The 21,149-nt window shown below is 38.3% G+C and overlaps 1 protein-coding gene across 1 annotated transcript in view; it reads left to right on the top strand.

Moving 5' to 3' along the window:
* The window catches only part of AKAP6 (A-kinase anchoring protein 6), a 642,313-nt gene that overhangs the window by 378,214 nt on the left and 242,950 nt on the right, over positions 1-21,149 (top strand). Inside the window, 2 exon segments of the mRNA XM_017895900.1 lie at positions 8,603-8,699; positions 9,798-9,961. Coding sequence (XP_017751389.1) covers positions 8,603-8,699; positions 9,798-9,961 — 261 coding nt within the window.

The raw sequence follows: 21,149 nt of genomic DNA, 5'->3' as shown, positions 1-21,149 counted from the left end.
GACAGTTTGACTAGACAGGATGTTAATGACTTGACATTACAAAATTTATTTAATTTATTTTTAAAGTGATTTAGTTCCCCCTCTCAAATGCATAAAGCATGTGGGAGTTGGAATAGATCTGCCCCAGGCTGCCAAACAAATTTTTAATGGAACTGGAGTCCTTCAGGGATTGTCCTAAATCCACATAATATTCTTAAGTCCTGGTGTTTGCACTGGGACCTGTATATTAGCAGCTGTACGTGTGAATAATATACTTATATCAATCCATCACTCTCGTGAATCCACATCTGTAGGGGCTGCTGCACATCAATTATTCCACCTCAGGGAGCAGAGAAATATTTGGGCCAGCATTGACCTCCTTTTCAATCAGGGCCTCCAAGCAGTGTGTTCTGGAAGTCAAATGGTCCCTTTAGACAGAACCTCTGTTTGGGAATCCATTTGGCCTAATGTGGCCATGCTGGGAAGTGAATGTGATTACCTGTGTCAGGTGTGGAGATGGCATCCAGAGACGCAAATGAAAATTCTGTCACTTGAAGCCAGCGTCAACATTCAGGATCTCTCCCATCTGTCTAATTCTTGCGTAACATATTAGCCAATCTATCAGAAAAGAATGTCAGCTTCAGTAAGATGCATCTACTTTGCACCAAAAAAAAAAAAAACTGTTTATTTGAAATAAATTGTATCTTGTTTGAAGAGCTAAATTCACTTTCAAATTCTTGGAAATGTTTTTATTGTCTGAGGTTTCAGGAAGAAACTCTTCTCAGGAAGAAGGAGGTTTTTTTGTCTTCATATGTCAGTATCTTCTCTCTCTTTTTTTTTTCAAAAGGAAAACAAAGATTTTATAATGCTTATCTTTTGATCAAAACTTGAAACATCTTTCTCAAGAGTACAGAGTTCTTTTTTTTTCTTTTTTAAAGCTTCTGCTTTTATACCTAGAGGTGTATTACAGATTGTCATAACTGATAAATCAATGACAAATGTAGCGACTTCATTTTGCTGGAGAAATAGACAATTGTGGTAGCGGCTGACCATTTATTTAATTATGTGGTAAGTACCACATGATGAGAGGGCAAAGTTAATTGATGATTTGGGCTATCTCAGCCAGGGTACAGTTTACATGGCAATTACGCTGGGATCATCTAACTGTAATTGGCAAGTAATTTTGTAAGTGAAGGAACATGACAGCTCATTTACATGGTGTTCACTGAGTAAAATTTGGGGACATTTATCAACTACTTCCAAGTGAAGAGTGATTGTACCAGTGTCTCCCAAAATGCCACAAGCTGTTTAAAAGCTATGTGGGGAGATTTGTGGTACAAATCTCCATGCATTCGTTTCCCTGAACATTTGTTAGTTATGTGCTGTGTGCCAGGCACTGTCCTAGACACTGAGGATACAAAAATGAGTAAAATAAAGAGTTCTACTCTCAAGGAACTCTTGTATGCAAAACAGACACATCAATAATTTTAACACAACGTAGTAAGTGAAGATTTGAACTCTGCACAAGTACCGTGGGTGCCAAGGGTGGGGAAACCAGTTGGATCGAAGATGGTCAGGGAGAGCTTACTAGAGAAGGTCACACCTGAGATGAATCTTAGAGGATGCGCAGGGCTTTTCAAGGGGAAGAGCTTGCCAGGCAGAAGTGCCAGCCAGAGTAGAATCGGAGTAGCAAGACAGCTGATGTGAGCTGGAAACTTTAAGCAATCCAGGCACATTTCAAGGCAGATATGTGGCCTGTGAAGTTGAGTTGGCTGAGATCTCAGAGAGCCCTGTAGGTCATGCTCAGGGCCTGGATCTTATTCTCCACCCTGGCAAGCCATTGCAGAGTCTTAATGTCAGAGTTGTTTTGTAGGAAGGTCATTTTGCATAATGAAACCACTTACATTATTGCAATATGCCAGGCTCCATTCTGCATGTATCAAGGCATTTCATCCTCACAACAACCCCATGAAGTGGGCATTAACATTTCCCCTCATCTATAGATGAAGTAACTGAGTACACAGAGGTTGGCCAAAGCTACACAATGGGCGATGGAGGAGCCAAGGTTTGAACCCAGGCTGTCCAGCTCCAGAGCCCTTGCTTGTCAACAGCCCCGTTCTACACCATGTCATAACTCCCTTGACACAGCTGACTGCAATTCCTTGTTTACATAGTGTCCCCCACCTCCACCCCAGCACACGTACATGCACACACACACACATGACTGTGAGCTCTGTGAGAGCAGGGACCGTGTCTGTCTTGTTTATAGCCATATCCTTTAAGCTTAAGACCCTACCTGCACCTTCATAGGCATACAACAAATAAGGAGTAAGTCTAGTTTTGAGGAGGGCTGTGATTTGAGTTAACCTGGCAAGGGGTGATGATGAAAGCCTTAATCTAAGGCAGTGTTAGTCAATATGGAGAGATGAAGAAGCGGAAATAGTCAGGGCTTGCTGATTGATTGGATGTGTGGATTTTGTTGGAATCTTCTCACAGTGCTTCTGATTTCCAACCCATACACTGGAGGGATGACTTGGCAAAAGAATGTGAAGCAGTGGGAAGCTTACACTGTTCTTCACAGAGTTCTTAAATTCCTGAGAAGAAATGTTGCGGACTCGGGATGAGACCTTAGAAGAGACTTCCCTTGAGGTGGTTAAAAATAGAAGGGACACATCTGCCTGGGATGGTTGAGAGACAGAGCTGCCCTTGGGTAGATGAGTGGTTAGATAGCCTTTGGGATTCTTTCCCTTTTGAACATTCTCCGATTTAAAATAAATCAAAAGTCTCCCAAGCTGCCTATGCTTAACTGCCTGGCTTAGAGAAGGTAAAACCAAAGTGTTCAAGGGATGGGAAATATTGAGTCCAAATGCCTGGATGATAAATAAGGAAACAGAAGCCCTGATGGGTTAAATGACTCATCCAAGGGCACACACTTGAGGCAACAGGAATAGCCAATCATTGGATGCTCAGTCTGGGCTTAACTCTTCCCCATGTCTCATACAGCAGCATTTATGTTTTAGGGGGTCCTCTGTGCGCAGGCCTTTGCCGGGTAGAAGCATACAGCAAAGGAAACCTGGTATCTGCCCTTGAGGAATTCAGAGAACCTCAACAATAAAGAACGCTTATCACCTGAAAATGTCACAAACTACCATCTATTACATAGAATATTTGGAAAATAGAGAAAATGAATTTTAAAATTCATAATGTTTTTTTAGTCTCACTCATTGCCTGGCACTGCTTTAATGCTTTATATTTATTATCTCCAATTCTCAGTGTTTCAATGCTTTACATTCATTATCTCTAAGTCTCACAGCCACCTAGAAGTTAGATAGTATTATTTCCATTTTATATTTCAGAAAACTAAAGCACCCAGAGCTTGTTCCCTAAGATCAGACCATGGTAACTCCAAGTTCAACCCTGTACAAATTATGTTAACATTTTGTTGTGTTTTTTTGCAGTCTTTTTCTAAGTACTAAGACTATTTACTTATACATGTGTAATTTTATCATAGATACAATTTGGAATCTTCATTTTTTGTGGCATGTTCTATGTATTGTCCATGTGATTGTTTAGTCTTCATTTTGATGGCTATCTAATGTCTTATCAAGTTTTCAGGAGGTTCTTAAATGCTTACTCATATAAATCTTCCAATTCTTGGTATATGTGGCATTTTAAAGATATATTTTGAGGACAGGTACATCTGCCCATCCTCTGTGGATGGCACTGTGGAGAGGAGAAGAGAAACTACACGGAGGATCGTGGCTTTCTTCTCCCCCAGGAGCCCCTCTGAGAATGGAGAGTGGTTCTGGGCACAGCTCAGAGTGGAGCCTCGGCAGAGATGGCCTGAGGCAGATAGCAGGTGACTTTTCAAGCCTTGGCTTTTCTGACTGAACACACATTCTTCCTCCTGCCCTTGTAAAAGGCAAGTTTTCTTTTCTTAGGGTAGTAAAATCTTTTGTGTGAAGAAAAAGTGTCATCAAGTGTCTTATTCATCAGCATATATACCATCTCTTTAAAATGACAGTGGGAGTAAAAGTTCATCAGTTCAATATGTCTTTCACATTTGGAGACTCCTGACTAATAACCTCTGGTATTTATCATCAGAACAGCCAAAGAACTAAATTCTGGCACATGCTTCTCTCACGCACTGAGAGAAACTTAAAAAGACAGATTTTCTCCATTTTTTTTCTTCTATTCACTTAGAAGGAAAAGCATACCTTTTTTAATTAAAAAAAATATGAGCATGCAGAAACATCTGGCCTGTATTACCACAGCAGCTTCCTAAATGGCTTCCCTGTCTCCAGTCTGCCCTTTTAAAATCAACACTATATGAAATAGCTGGAAAGATTTCTAGATCACAGATTTGCACCAGCCACTCTCCCATGTCACTGGTATATTCTTCCATCACTCTTTCATGGTTCTTGGGGTCAAGTCCTGTGTAGCCATAGCTGCTGTCTCTCTTGCTTGCATCCTGCCCTAGCCACACTGAGCTGCTTGTGGCTCCCTGCTTCATGCTATAATGTAGGAGTATCTTCAGGCCCATATACAAATCAGTTCTTTCTCCACAAGCTCCCTGCTAGGCTCTGCTGAATCCTGGATCCCAGCATGGGCTCCTACAACCCCTATCCAGCACTTATACAGACTATAAACATCCGTCTTGTTTGTATTTTATTTTATTTTAAAGGCAGAGTCTTGCTCTATTGCCCAGGCTGGAGTGCAGTGGTATGATCATAGCTCACTCCTGGGCTCAAGCAGTCTTCCCACCTCAGCTTCCCGAGTAGCTAGGACTATATGTGCATGCCACCACACCCAGCTAATTTAGCCTTGTTTTTACTTGGCCAGCATAATTCTTAAATAATTTTTTTTTTTAAAAAAGACGTTGAATCCCATTGGGCAAGGCATATCACTGTTTAGTTTGCTTAAGGCCCCACCACTCTGTGTTATACACTAAACGCTAATTACATATTTATTCTCTGCTGGGTCTTGTAAAGCTACTTGTTTTCTTATCTCCTTTGCACAATAGAATATAAGCTGTTTGAGGATAAGGACTGTATATTGTTAACTTGTGTATCTATAGGCTTGACAAATACTACTCAATAAATATTTATTATATGAATTTATGCCTTGTGAAAAAACAAAACTTAGGCCAGAAAATAATCGAACTCTTTTTGTGCTTTCTTTGTGATTTTTTTTGTCCTTTTTTTTGTCCTTTCCTTGTGATTCATGAACATCACAAGACTAATGGAACTCAGTGGACCTGGCAAAAACTAACAATATTTCCATCAGGTGATCGAAAGCCTGTGTTCATGATTTGATACTGCTAAGATTGAACCACTCTGGACATTTAAGCCTTTGAATGTGCTTATGATCTTTCCCACTTTTTCTTGTACCAGGATATCTGTTTCCGTCACGGCATATATTTCCTTGGTTTTATGTCCACGTGACTATCAAACTGGGCTATTCAGAAATATGAGTGGAAAGGATTAGATATTTTATCTGCTTTGCAAATCTGATCATGACCAAAGTACAATCAGTGGGAATACTCAAAGTTTGTTCCTGCCAATAAGTGGTACATCCAGATATATGCAAGCTGGTGATGCTAGAGGTTATAGTAATAGAAATGCCCATTGGTGAATCTTTGATAATCCTGTGCTTGTTTCAGTCATTGTGTTTTTCCATTTCCTTAGTTACTCTCTGCTAGTCATTCGTCTATGCATTGCTTTAAAGATGCTGAAAAGATCTGGTGTCATCCAGGAACAAGATTGCTCATATTTATGGAATTTCATATAGTCAGTGCCATAGGACTATGGTAACTGCCTATGGCAATGTTCTTGCCATAAATTCATTCTTCAGAGAATGCTCTGCATTTTCAGGGAGTGCTATGGATATTGCAGAGGGACTGTACACCATAGGGCATTGCTGAAGAATGGAAATGTGTTCAAGTATCAAGTTTACGGAAAGAACAGCAACCAAAAAAATAAAACCCTTTCATCTAAGCTTCCTTCCCTTGGGAAAAGGTGGGGGCAAAATCAAGAGAGCCTATTATAGAATCCTTTAGCAGCCAGAAATTTCATTGACAATTTTGTTAATGTGCCTGCTCGTCTGACTTCTCAGAGGCTCATTGTGAATTCCTTAGTTGATATTATTAATGGTTAATGGGTGCACCTGAGAATCAAGCAATATTGTACCATTTGGGTAATAGTTATGTTAAATGGTTCTTTTCTACAGCATCAAGCTTATCAGATTATCTTTTTCCTAATAATGAATACCTCATCTTTTCCAATTTCCTAATCAAATGCTTCCATGTCATCTTGAAGCAGAGCCAGTTCCAGCTGCATCTATTCTATACTCTTGGCTTCAATTATATCAAATTATTCAACCTACTTACGGTTCCTTAGATTCCCATTTGCTCTGAGACATAGACCTCATGCACCTCTTTGGAAGCTCATGATTACCAACTATTCAAAACAGGTCTATTGTAAGTAAACAGTGAATCAAAGAGAGCCCTAGGCTAAATTTACAGTTATGAGAAAATGTCTCCAATAAGTTTATTCCTAAATTTTGGTGCTCTTGGGTGATCTTAGGTGTTCTCTTTACCCTGTCCCTGCTCCCTAAAACACACATGTATCTCATTCTGCATGGCATTGCTTCAGAGTTGAGGATGTCCGTGGCAGTGGCAAAAAGTAAGTGCAGTCATGTTTTGACTATAAATAACAAGCATTTAATTTTTCATAGGTAATGTATAGTTTGGATTGATCAGAAGCATGAGGTTTCCCATACATTGCCATGTTTTATTTTATTCAACCAGGTACCTGTAGCTAAAAGAGGACAGTACAAGAAATGGTGAACAGCCTTGGGGAAACCTGATATTGTCATTTTCTGTTATATTGGCTGCTGAAACTTTATTGTATCTTATGCCTCTAGTCAGATGAAATGATTCATCATTCTGGACTCATCTTTTAATAATGACTTACAATTATAATAACTTACAATTCTTATCTTTATACTTCATGGCTTGATCTGCATATCTCTATCTCCTTCATTTCTAGGTTCTTTTGATCATTGTTTCAGTATTCTGAACTTTAAAAAAGATCCATTTTCTCTGCTAAGAAAAGGAGAGTTCAGACTCACCACTTACCACCCAGGATGACTCAGGCTACACTTCATTCTCCTAGTAACATGTTCAGTTGCCCTTTGGGGCTGGAGGCCATGCTTTATACTCCTAAATCTCTATTGCCCAGCACAGTGTATAGAATGGGCACAGTACATGGTTTCTAAGTGAATGAATGAACCTGAATACCTAATTTCACAATTTATGATTGATTTACTTCTTTAATCCAAAATTATATTCTACGTGGAACTGTATCATTTCAAACTTCTATCAGATATTCTTAATACCAAGTACAGTGCAGTGCAGACCTTCTCAATAAATGTTCAGTGAGAGCAAAACATACATATTTTGGAGACTTATCATGGAGAAGCCAAAATTTGGCCACACAGCATTTCAAAATCCATGCTGGCTCCAATTTGTCAAGGAATGAATTTTCACCCCCCAAATTAACCATTGATTCAATAGATTGGTTAGTGTGATTACTCTCCACTGGACCTCCTATGGTTGGAATGCCTTATGAGATTCCAGAGATGGAAAAATCTTTGGAAAGTCATCTATGTTTCTTGAAATATTTAAATGAAAACCTTCCCCTTCAGAGTGTTACTGTTCAACGGATATCCACAATTCATGCAAACATCTATCGAGCGACTTGTATGTGACATGAATTGGGGATAAATGTAAAACTGGCAATTTTTCAAATTACTTATAATTTCATAGCCAAGGATAGAAATAAAGCAGCATATAGTAAGATAAATTTTACAGTAGAAGCAGATATAAGGAGCAGAGAGGGGGAGTAATTAATTCCACATAAAGCATTAGGGAAGACACCCTGAAAGAAATGACTCTGAGTTAGATTTCAACTATGACAGCAGTTTTTGTCTTTTGGATAACTATCATGAGTGAAAAATGCCTGATTGTGCTTGATGTATTCGTTTATAAGGCAGTGTCATATTTTAGGGAATAAACTTTTAAAAAGCAAAGATCTGAAAGACATTTAACTCCTCAGTGCAACACTGGAATCTGCCACTGTATTCTTTGTTGTGTGATATCTGAGAAACAGAGCTGAATCAAACCCTACTATATTAATGGGTTTACATATGTACACATAAGGCTAATATATTTTATGCTGCCAATTTTTTATGGTTTCATAAATAGTGCTATCACTAACATTTCTAAAAAATGAAGAAAAGAGCTCATATGTGCTAGTAGAAATTCAGTATATTTTATAGAACACTGCTACTCTTGATATAGCCTACGGGATGTGACTTTTCATAAAAACCTAATGAATTTCTAGGTTTGTCAGCTGTTTCCAAACAGATGCACTCAGCTAATCTAGTGGAAACATTTTGAGCCCAGATCCCAAATATCAATAGCTTTTAGTATTGCAAATTAGTTTGTCTATTGGGTAAATTGGGCTGTGTGGTTCTTGATAAAAAGTAGCAAGTAATTTTATGTGGATGTTTTATGTGTAACTGCCTTGCCAGGGTTTGATGATCATATTTTTCCTTGCAGAGTTTTAAGTTGAATGTAGACAGTCATTGTGCTCTCAAGGAAGCTGTGGAGGAGGAAGGACACCAACTTCTTGAGCTTATTGCATCTCACAAAGCAGGTAAATCCTCCTGAAATATTGCAAGTCTTTATGTCTCCAGACTATTAAGAATGAAGAAGCATTGCTGTAAATTACTGCATATATTCACTTCCTTATGTATTATTAATATTTACATTATCAGATTGACCTTCAGGATTTATAAATGTTTCATATACTGCATACAATGCTGTGATACTTATAAGATGAAATACTGCCTCCAAATGGTCTGTTCATTTTATTTTGGGCTTGCTGTTCGCCTGAGTTTCAGTTGAAATTACATTCTTGAAAACTTCACATTGACATGCTTTTTGATGTAGGTGCTCTGGAAATAACATTAAGATAATGAATGAGAACTGTATATATGGTTATAATGCATACGCATTAGGGTACTTATAGATATCATTACAGATATAAGGCAAGCAGTCTAAATTATTTCCCTGCCACTTCACACACATGAACATCTTGCAGAGTTTTTGGCCTTCAACCAATTCTTACTCCAGTATTAATATATTTATAAGGAACAGATAATAAATGAAAAATAGTTTTGTCATTTGGTTATACTTATCCTGATACTAGAAGACCATAAGACAGGATGACTTACAGTTTGGCTCTAGGTTTGAGCTTAACAAAACTAAATAGGAAAAAGATAGTATTAATTGGATTTGCTAATGTTAAAGACTGCTGTCTTAATTCTGGCCTATTTACTGTATTTCTCATTGAATTGACTTGACCTAGTTCCATGGATTTTTTTTTATCATTATGAAGTCTCTACACAGATACACACAGAGCATTTTATTTGGAATGTGAAACTGTAATGTTGCTAATTTTTATACATTGTGATTTTTGTTCCTCATGTATTTTTTTAAGTCAATATACTGAGTCTAAGTCAGTTTCCAAGCCAGTGATCTATGTGGTTATCACTTTTTTGTACCCTTATACCTCCTGTCGAGAATTGCCTATTTCTATTCTGAGTGACAAATGCTGATATGGCAGGTGATGGTAATAGTCACTTAAAAATATTTATATTGTTTAAAATAGCCATCTAATTTACTAAATAAAAATAATGAGTAAAGATTCATTCAGGCCCACAACTTCTGCTTTCCCTTCCTTTTGGAGAAGGACTGAAGGACATGCTGCGGATGATTGCAAGTCAATGGAAGGAGCTGCAGAGGCAAATCAAACGGCAGCACAGCTGGATTCTCAGGGCTCTGGATACCATCAAAGCCGAGATACTGGCTACTGATGTGTCTGTGGAGGATGAGGAAGGGACTGGAAGCCCCAAGGTAAGTGGCTTGAAGTTTTCCTTATTTCCTCTTATTTCTGTCTTCTTTTGAACTAGGCACCACTGAAGTTCTCTTTCCAACCCTAAGGCTTTTTGTTTCTACTGGGTAAACTTTATATCTCTCTATATATAAGCAAAATGAAATGGCTTAGTTTAAAACAATAAAGCCTTCAACTTCCAAGTTTTCCAGGAAGAGGTCTTTTTTTGAAAAGTGGCAGAGAAGGAGGGGGACAGTACTTTAGGGGTGAGAGAAAGGGAGACATAAAACATTTAGTAAACAAAACATAAAGCATCTTTAACATGAATAATCAGAATGGTTTTAAATTGTTTTGTTGCAACTATAAATCACTATAATCAGTGCAATCACTCAGCTCTGACATCCATTAGCCGCTTGGTTACAGCAAATTAACAAAGAAGAGAGAAAGTGATTCATTATCTCATTCCTGTTAATGACTATCAGATGCATTGCCTAATTAGGGGATGGTCATTGTAGTGGGAAGAAGGTCATATGCTTTGCTACAAATCTTTTTGCTCCGAGTGTAAGTTCTCCATAATGGTACATGCACCGAATACAACAAGTACTTTAAAAATGAGTATTGACGTGTTTTGGTTATTCATTTTAGATGTCCAAAATAACCCATAAAACATATGCAATTGAACTTTAAATGAAGCACCTTTTAATACAGACTGGCACTATTCTAAAGGTATCCTTGGACTCATAATGTGGAAAATAATGTTATTAATTTGATATTTTCATGTAATCACTCCTTTCTTTTGCATCTGTGAAAACCAGCCTCATAATAAATCCAGAATAAAACGTATTGTAACATGGGGGAAACAGATTTAAGAGTTCATGGTTTTTATTCCTGGCTTGGACAAAGTAAGTAAATCATCATCAAATCACATTTATTTAGCATCCATGTAGATTGGCATTGTACTAAATGTATACAGAGCAAGTTAAATAAACACTTTGCCCTCTTAGACTCACATTTTTAAATGCAGGCAGAGGAGAAACCCATCCAGCCCTGCAATGTTGAGACCCATGCAGCCAGTGAAAAGCTCAGACAATTTACGGCTTTTAAATCTCAAACAACGCCTTTAACTTATTTGTTGGAAACAGAGGATAGAATGATGAGCTCAGTTTCACTTAAAGAAGGCTCCATGAAGAAGGTCGCATTTCAGGAAATATTTAAAGGAAGGTGGAGAGGTGGCTTGGCACATGAGCACGTATTTTAGGAAGTGATGTGATGAAAGGATCAAAGCTGGAACTAATAATATGGAATGGAGAGTGTATTTAGCAGATTTCTCAGGGCAGACTTGGAGCTATTTTAAGGAGTAGGTTGTAGGGAGAAGTTCACTGGGCTAATGCTTTGGCTGTGTGTGGAAGTGGGGAGAGGAAAGATGATGAGAAATGACACAGTTAAAAACTTATTGTAGGAGGCTGAGGCAGGAGGATCACATGAGGTCAGGAGTTTGAGACCAGCCTGGGTAACATAGCAAGACTTTATCTCTGCAAAAAGAAAAAAATGAGCCAGGCGTGGTGGCATGCACCTACAGTCCTAGTTACTCAGGAGGCTGACGCAGGAGGATTGCTTAAGCCCAGGAGTTCAAGGCTGCAGGGAACTAGGATCACACCATTGCGCTCCAACCTGGGCAACAGAGAGAGACCCTGTCTCTAAAAAACAAGTCAAAAATCTTCATTTTAGCTGGGTATGGTGACACGTGCCTATAATCTAAGCTACTCAGGAGACTGAGTTGGGAAAATCACTTTAAAAAAGCTTCATTGTATTTTGTTTATTTAACAAGAATACACTGAGTGCCTACTTTTTAGAAGCTATCCTATATTGGCTACATTTTACATGCCAGATGCTATTCTATAGCATTTCTGTATTATGTCATTTAATTATCATGACAAATTTTTAAAGTGGCTCTATTTTAATCCCCGATGGAGAAAGGGGGTGCAAAGAGAGGTTAGGTAACTTCCTTAAGGTCACACAGCTGCTGAGTAGCAGAGCTGGGAGCCCTTTGATCACAGAGCCCATGTTCATCACCACCCAGCATACTGCCTTTCACTGGTACTGCTCAGGGCCAAGTGTGGGACGAGGCATTAGAGATGAACAATTGGCTTCAGTGCCTGTCTCATGAAGCTTGTGGTGAGGTGTGGGAAACAGACTTTAATAACCCATGCCTTTACAGATTGTGATGTGCTAAGAAAGAAAAGAAAAGGGAGTCACAAGAGGTTGGGCCAGCAGAAGTGATTTAGATTAGGGCATCAGGGAGTGAACAGGCCAGTGTGGTTAGAAAGAGAGAAATGTGCAAGGGAAGCTGGGTTCCCTGCTGTTGTACAAGGGGAAGCTTTTGGAATAAGAAGAGAAATGACATCATTGCATTGCACTATAAAAACCTCTTACTGGCTATGGTATGGGATATGAGTGGGTGGGGTGGGGTGAGTGGGGGTAGTGTGGGAGCATGCCAAAGTGGACTACAGAGATAGCACAATGACCTAAATTAGTGAAAGAGCTATGTTGGAAATGAGTACATTCACCAGCGCCAGTTTGAAATGGACGCTTTGAAATCAGCTTATTGTTTAAGGAGGCGTTGAGATAGAATGAAGTTGATAACCCAGTGAGAAAGAGAAAGTGTTATCAAAGAGAAGCCTTGTCAGCGTTTCTCAAAAAGAGGACCTACCTATCCAGGCTCTTCCTCAGACCATACCAGAACCTCATGGGTGGGGCTCTGGAATCTGCATTCCAATAAGCTGTTGGAGAACCTCTATAATAGGCACTAGAAAGACCCTTTTCCTGCGGGGACTACATGATCCTCACCCAAAATGAATAAGAGAATGTCTGTTGCATTGTTACTTATAGTAGCAAACAATTGGCATCAACTGAAATGTTTAAAATAAGAATGATTTGATTAAATTATGCTAAATTTCATTCTAATGAAATGTAATGGTTATATAACCATAAAAATCATGTTTTAGAAGAGAATTGGAAATATTGGAGGATACCTATGATATACAATTATATATTTTTGAATATCTTTGAGTTTTCCAAACCTCTCAATGAACAAGAATTATTATAAATAAAAAATAAGAATACATTTAAAAATATAAGTATTAAAAGTGATAAGAGGTAAAATAGGTGACATTGAGCTGAGGGACTTGAGATATGAATTTAAATATCAAGAAGAAAAAGAAATACATCTGGTTCTTAATGATTAAGGTGCCTTACTTCTTAAGAGAAAACCAAGCAAAAACCCTCCACTTACATTATGCCAAAGGCGAAAATACCTTGAATCACATCAGTTTACCAAGAATAACATTCATGTTTTCCTTTTTAATAGTATTTCTATTCCAGAGCATTTTCATGTCACATTATATGCACAGCATAGTGCATCTAAAAGCAGCTACAAGGAGAGGCTTTTGTAGGTATGTGCAGATGCAGAAGTTGACGGAGGCCCTGAGATTTTGAGATCTTGACATGATTGAGTCAGCAAAACCCCAGGCCTCTACCTCCCAACTAGTTCTCTCTCCACAATCTTGGCTGAATTTTCTCTGGAAAAATGAACTCATCCATACTCAAGGATGAATTTGAAATCAATTTAACACAAAATATATTTCTTAATTTAAGTTTAAGAAACTATGAAAAAATCAGAATGTTCATGCTTTCTATTTATTTAATATTTATGAACTGCTTCTTTTACTCCCTTGGGCAAACACGTATAATAATAATAGAAAGGCTCAGATTCTGAAGCCAGAGTGCTTGAGTTCAGTGATTGGCACTTACTAGCTGTGTGTTCCTGGGAAAATTATTTAACTTCCCTGTGCCTCCGTTTTGTCATTTATAAAATAGAGGTAAGATAATATCCACCTCAAAGGGTTGTGATACAGATTTAAAAGAGCTGACGCACCTGAAGTGCTTAGAACAGTGCCCGGCACGCAGTAAATCCTAAGTAGGAGTAAATACACAAGACTTCATTTTCTTATTTTATTTTATTTAGAGTTTTGGGTACATGTGCAGGATGTGCAAGTTTGTTACATAGGTAAACATGTGCCATAGTGATTTGCTGCACCTATCAACCCATCACCTAGGTGTTAAGTCCAGCTTGCATTAGCTTTTTTTCCTGATGTTCTCCCTCCACCTGTCCCCTCGCTGACAGGCCCCAGTGTGTGTTGTTTCCCTCCCTGTATCTATGTGTTCACATTGTTCAGCTCCCACTTATAAGTAAGAACATGTGGTGTTTGGTTTTCTGTTCCTGTGTTAGCTTGCTGAGGATAGTGGACAAGCCTTCATTTTCTAGAGATGAATAAATAATTATAATAAATAATAAGTTATAAATAATGGATCTGATAAATACTCTGATACAGATAGGAACAAAGTGCTATAAATACACTGAGAAGGAAATAACTAAACCTACCTTGGACTATTAAAGAACAATTTACAGGGAGGCATTCGTGTTTTAAATGAAAGGTAGACAGGATTTTTGCCAAGGTGAAAATAATGGGCAGCGAGAATAGCACATACCAAGATAGACAGGTGTGAAAACTGTGGTGTGGCTGGAACCTGGGCCCTTGTTGCAGATGATGAGTAGGCCAGCCTGCCATAGTCTGCACCAAGACACAACAATGTGACAAAAAACGATCCTTAATGATCAGTGATTTGACAATAATTCCTCCTATGTCTCTATTAATATAATCCAAGCCAGAGTGAGGTCTCTATACAGAATAAACCTAAACATACTGTTTAAGCCGAAATTTTTATTGTTATATTGCAATAAATACAGCATACTTAAATAGGTTACCCTGAAGTTCTCCATGACTAAAAGCTGGATTTGGCTTCGTAGCCATTATGTCAGCCCTCTTTCCATGATGTGACCTTGCACAGGTCATGTACAGATTGTGCCATGAAATACATCTCCAAGCACAGAAGTTATGATCATCTATTTCATCTTAGACCTAAAGAGGAACTCAAATTAAAACATGATAAAAAATAACTCCAGAATTCATCTTAGGTTTACTTCAGAAGCTACTGGGAGCTTGAGAAGCATAATAGAAAATCTAAGGAATATATCTAGGGGTATTTTCTTTTTTTACCTTGTTTGAGAGACTGCAGGAAAGGACTTGGTTTTAGAAATCTTGTAAAGAGGGAGGATAGGAGGAAATTCAAAGACTCTGGGAAACTTCTCCCCTAGGACTTGGCAGCATACCTTATTTGTTGTATTTCATTTTTTAAAAAAGTGTTTTCTCAGGACTGTGAGATCTTTTATACATGAAAATAGAGAATAGAATTCACCAGTTCTAGAAATAGAGCTTCAGCAGTCACATCTAAGAATTGAAAATATGCTTATAATTATATATTTTTACTTTAAGATAGATCGGTGAAAGTTTATCACCTTGATTAGGCTTTCAGTATGTTCCATTTTTTAATGGTCTACAACTGAAGGGATTTCAAAACATAGTGAATAACACCTAACAAAAGCTACATTTTTTTTGACCTTTCAAGGCAAAAAAACAAAAATTCTGAAAGCAAGAAAGCATCTTTAAATTTTATACATAGCCTCCTTTAAACTATTCTAATCTCCTCTTTATTTTTCACCTATAAAGCATGCATTATTACAGGTATCTTAGAATGGAGACCAGGATTTCCCCATACGACTTATCCAACTTTGCGTACTGAACGCATGCAACAACAGTTCCTTCACCCCTTTTAAGGAAACAGATACGTTTCCAGAACAAAGAATATTTGAAGATTTTATTGTAAATTCAGAAAACTTACAGCTACTACAAGGGTGACCTAGCCTGAGTCCCAACCAACATCTTCATTTCTTTAGTGAAAGGAGACAGAGAGTTAGCTGCTTTGAACTCTAGGATTGTGCTCATTTTATCTGCCTTCTTTGAGGCTCTTAGACTGAAGTCATCTTCCTTTGGAAATGGATATCAGACTATGAAGGTCATCAATGTTATCTGTTCAACAATAACAGAAGAGTAAGCTTAAGGATATTCCTTATATATGTTTGCTCAGCCCTGTGAATGAAAGTGTTAGATATTGGCTGATAATTTACATCTATGTGGCCTTTGACTTGGGTATATTGCTTACAATATACCCATTAGACCTTTCTTTAGATGTCAAGAGAGGGCAAGTCCAGTGTTAGCATGTGTTTTTGTTTGTTTGTTTACCAGATGCCCAAGTCTTAACCCAGTATCTATGCTAATGAATTATGGGTAACTTTCTTTAACTGAAGGGATATAAAGGAGTCGATCTGGGGAGCTTCTTGGCAAGATGTTTTCTCTGTATTTTACGGTATCTCTCGGGTAATAGCGCAACTGGCTAATATTTTCTTAGAATAGAACTTGATCCTAATTTTTCCACAGCATTGGTAAGACAAAGTATTGGCTCTACATTCTTTTCTTTTCTGGCTCAGAAGCTCATGGAGTTAGCATGTTCCTTAATATAAGATCTTCAGAAACAGCACTAATGCAATCAATGGGAATTGCATTTATGTGTTGTCAGTCCCACATATACTGATGCACACATTTATAAGGAACTGCTTGAGACACTTTGCTGTCTTCCTCATGCAAACGAGAGCACAGGTATATGTTATCGAAAGGAACCAGAAATGATCTAGTAAGATTAAATTGTGCCTAAAGTAATAGAAAGGAAAACAACAGGCAAAGGCCTGGCCATTATTTATTGAGTGCCGACAGAGAACTCTGCGCTCTGCCCAGTGCCAGGCCAGACATGAGAGAAGACATGCTTTTCTGCTTAGTGGTCTTATCATTTCGGTGTAAGCACATAGTGTAACATCTTGTCTAAGGTACTTTGGGCTATCTTAGATCTAGAATGATAGATTACCTAAGATTCAGATCATCTTAATTAGGATGTTGGCAGATTGAAATGGAATGGGGTTCTTGATGCAAGCAAATGAGCATAAATACATTACCAATTCCACCTCTTCTGTGCAGAAATCTTTCTAAAAGCCAGTATCCGATCTGGTTCCTTTCCTACTGAATTATATAAACATAGTCCTGATTTACAGTATCTAGGGAGAACTCTTTCTTCTACTGTGGATTTTTCAATAACCCCTTTTTTTCGTTATCAGAAGGGTAACTTTTCTTCAAAAGTATTTTTTGAAAGACAGAAACAAAAGTGAGTCCTTCTTTGAAGATCAGTGTGGTTACTAAGTTTGTGATAGAATTCAATAAAAAATAGTTTTTCTAATCTCCTTGAGGCACTTAAATTTGCATATTATAAGACGTATGGGTGGAAAAAAAAAAAAAGATATATGGGTGGATCTAAGATGAGGAATTTTTTAATGGTCTGCCACTCTCTTGAGATGACTGAGAAAAATGGTTGGGAAAATAAAAATATATACTAGGTCAAAGGACAGCTAATGGTCATGGTCTGTGTAGTGTATAAGAGCATAGCACGCTGAGTGTGGTGGCTCATGCCTGTAATCCCAGCACTTTGGGAGGCTGAGGTGGGTGGATCATGAGGTCAGGAATTCAAGACAAGCCTGGCCAATATGGTGAAACCCCCTCTCTACTAAAAATATAAAAAATTAGCCAGGCGTGGTGACATGTGCCTGTAGTCCCAGCTACTCAGGAGGCTGAGGCAGGAGAATTGCTTGAGCCTGGGAGGCGGAGGTTGCAGTGAGCCGAGATTGTGCCACTGCACTCCAGCCTGGGCGACAGAGTAAGACTGTCTCAAAAAAAAAAAAAAAAAAGCATATCTTATTTTGTTTTTCACACTATACTTCCATTGCTGATGGCCTTGAGAATGGAAACATTTGGCTCAGCAAGAATCTGGGAGTAAAATTCTTTGATGTCTCTAATCAACACAGGGAAAAGTCATTGACAGGAATAGGTAGCTTACTTTTTTCCTATTTAGTCCAAGAATACCTGATCTCTGAATCTGCAATACCTAAAGTTGCAAAGATGCTTGGTATTGTTTACAAACTTACAGTCTGTGGAAAGCAGCCATTTTTATTGGCAGATCTCACATTTTGTAACTCAGTCTGATCAATTTTAGATATGATATACAGTAAACACATTAGAAGCACTTTGTGCTACATAGTGGAGGTCAAACATTTAAAAAATCTATTAATATAAGTATTTAAGCACAAAAAAAGAAGGCAAGATACAGAATTGCTTCTAAAAAACACTTTAAAACTAATAAGTACATTCTTTGAAAGTGTGAAACAATTACCTCAGTGTGTGACTTACACTTTTTCCTGGAATGTGTTGTTTCTGGCAGGGGAGCAGGCTGAGCCTGGGAGAGCCCTGCCTGCTAAAGGGATTACTCCGCTCTGGCTTTTGTGTTTATTGAGTCGCCTAGGCCTTCTTATTAAATGGCAGTTTTCAAATGTACACACACCTGCACTCAGCACCCTAAATACTCCAAATGCTTGTTTAACTTTTCTCACACCCAGAGTATCTCTCCCATTTGGTGTAGTCAAATGGCATTGAGTTGTCCATGTTTTGCTTGTTCTTTCTCTTTGGAATATAGCCATTTATGCGGTTGTAATGCTACCAGAGACAGAGTGTTTTTTAAGGTACTGTACTGCTCTTTGCTACCAGTACTCAGAGAACATTCCCAGTCTTAGCTCCCACTGTGCCTAAATGAAGGTTTATGTTTCTCAGGAAACATTAACTAGATTGGAGGTCCTGCCAGGCAGAACTCAGGGACCATCTTTCTGCAGGTTCCAGGCCATTTTGCATTGGATTGGGGCAGCGGCTTCTCATTTTTATACTCATTTGGCCTGCAGAGGCCAATACTTGTTTAGCATTACCTCCTGCAGAGCTCAGCAAGGTCGTGGACCTCCCTGAGTGAGAATAGGGAGAAGGAAAAAAGGAAGCCTAAATCAAGAGACTAAGACAAAAGAAAAGAGAGACTAGAAAGAAGAGAGAAGGAACAGAGGAGAAAGATTAAAGAAGGAAGCATGTGTCTAGTGAAATGTGGTAGAAGCTAAAAAACATTGCCTCAGCTGTCTTTAGAGGCATTTGTTCCACAGGCTGCCCAAGTCCGTTTCATGGACCTTAGTGTATTCATGAGGTCTCTCTCTCTGACACACACACACACATGCACACACATGTTCATTCCTTTCTCAGTCTCTGGAAATCAAAAGCAGAAAACCTTTGTTTAATTTTGACATCTTAGATATTATTGTGTAACCATTGTGTGTGTGAGTGTGTTTATACAACATATTCTATTGATAGGGTTAGCACTCACAACGGGCTTGCTATAGTTTAGGTTCATGTAAAGCCTTTTACCTGGGTTTGCTTCTTCATTCTTCCCAACAATGCCAGGAGTCCTAACTCCTGTTATTATTTTCCCTTTACTGACAACAACAACAACAACAACAACAACAAAAACTTAGGTTCCAAATGCATTAGATAATCATTGAGACAGTCTTCTTAGACACCTTCCATAACAAGGGAAAGGACAAACTTCTTAGCCCATCATTTGATTCTAGCTGCTTAGTTAAGATTTGTGTCAATGTTTTATTTCTTAATTCTTCTAGTTTACCCACCCTTTTCCAAATATATTTTTCCTTTTTTTGTTCTTTGCTCTTGCTTATGGCTTTTCTCATTCTCTCCATCTATACTGCTTTTATTCATCCTTAGAATAGATTAATATTTAAAATGTAACTACAACATGATGATGTAGCTCTGGACAGGATACTGTACCTCTCCTTGCTTACTGCCTAGCAGTGGAGAAAGATGTGCGCAAATGTAGTTCTAAATTAAAGCAGACTGTGCAATACATACAAGAGATACAGAAACTGGGGGAGGGAACATTATTTCAACCTGATGGGCTCTGAGAAGGCCTAAGAGAAGATGGATTTTGTGGAGGTCTGTAATATTCAGCTAAATTGGTAATAGAAAGATGTTGGGGGGACAGCATTCCTGACATAGGAAATAGCATGGTCAAAAGTATGGAAAAGGGAAAATATGAGGGACATCGAAAGTGAACAGTGAATAGTTTGGCTTTTTGAGCATACAGCATCCATGTGTTTATGCGCAAGAGATGAGGACTTAGTGAAAGATAGATCCTGAAAAAGTTTGACCTATATACTGGACAGCTTTGGATATCAGGCTGAAGAGTTGTGTTTTACTGGTGTGCCCTGTGTGTTTTTGATGACTGAATTTGGTCATAGAAAACAGATGGCAAAGGTAGGATGAAAAAGGAAGGACTGAAAGTCAAGACAATGAATTAGGAAACTACTACAATAACTAAAGGCAGGCCGAGGCAAAGCAGTGGCTGTGATAATATAAGGAAAAAAGTAAGAGTGATAGTCTGGAAGAAGAAATAATAGGATTTGGTATCTAGGGGATGGAGCCTGAGGGAAGAGTTAACAATGACTTAAAGGAATTGAGCATGAGCAGTTAGGAGAATGGTATTACCATTAACTGAAGTTGGACACATTTCGATAACGAACAGCTTTGAAAGGGAAGATAATTAACTCTGTTTAGAACAGTGACCTTGATGCACAATTAATAAGAATATCTAGGTGTGTAACCTGAGCATAGATATTTTTGTAACCTCCCCAGGTGATTCTAAAGTACAGGAAAGTTTGCGAACAAAGATTTAGCAAGGAGGAGAAACCTGAAAATCAATGCTATGTTCTTGTGTAACAGTTGAAAATGCAAGCCTGAAGCTCGGAGTAGAGGTCAGTGTTAAGGATGTAGGTTTGGTAGTCCAAACAGAAATAATAGCTGTAACCTTGGAAGTTGATTTTAACAAGAGACTACTCTGTGAGAATAAAGTACATGTGCAATAGAACTTTAAGGAAAGCCTAGGGTAACTGAGAGCCAGGATACCACACTAAAACGGGGGGTTCCTAACTGGATACCCTTTATTTCTTTCTCTTGCCTGATTGCCCTAGCCAGAACTTCCAACACTATGTTGAATAGGAGTGGTGAGAGGGGGCATCCCTGTCTTGTTCCAGTTTTCAAAGGGAATTTTTCCAGTTCTTGCCCATTCAGTATGATATTGGCTGTGGGTTTGTCATAAATAGCTCTTATTATTTTGAGGTACGTTCCATCAATACCGAATTTATTGAGCGTTTTTAGCATGAAGGGCTGTTGAATTTTGTCAAAAGCCTTTTCTGCATCTATTGAGATAATCATGTGGTTCTTGTCTTTGGTTCTGTTTATATGCTGGATTACGTTTATTGATTTGCGAATA

The sequence above is a fragment of the Rhinopithecus bieti genome, unplaced genomic scaffold (assembly GCF_001698545.2).
Source record: "Rhinopithecus bieti isolate Rb0 unplaced genomic scaffold, ASM169854v2 scaffold_21703, whole genome shotgun sequence".
Classification (NCBI taxonomy): domain Eukaryota; kingdom Metazoa; phylum Chordata; class Mammalia; order Primates; family Cercopithecidae; genus Rhinopithecus; species Rhinopithecus bieti.
This window is presented reverse-complemented; position numbering and strand designations above follow the sequence as displayed.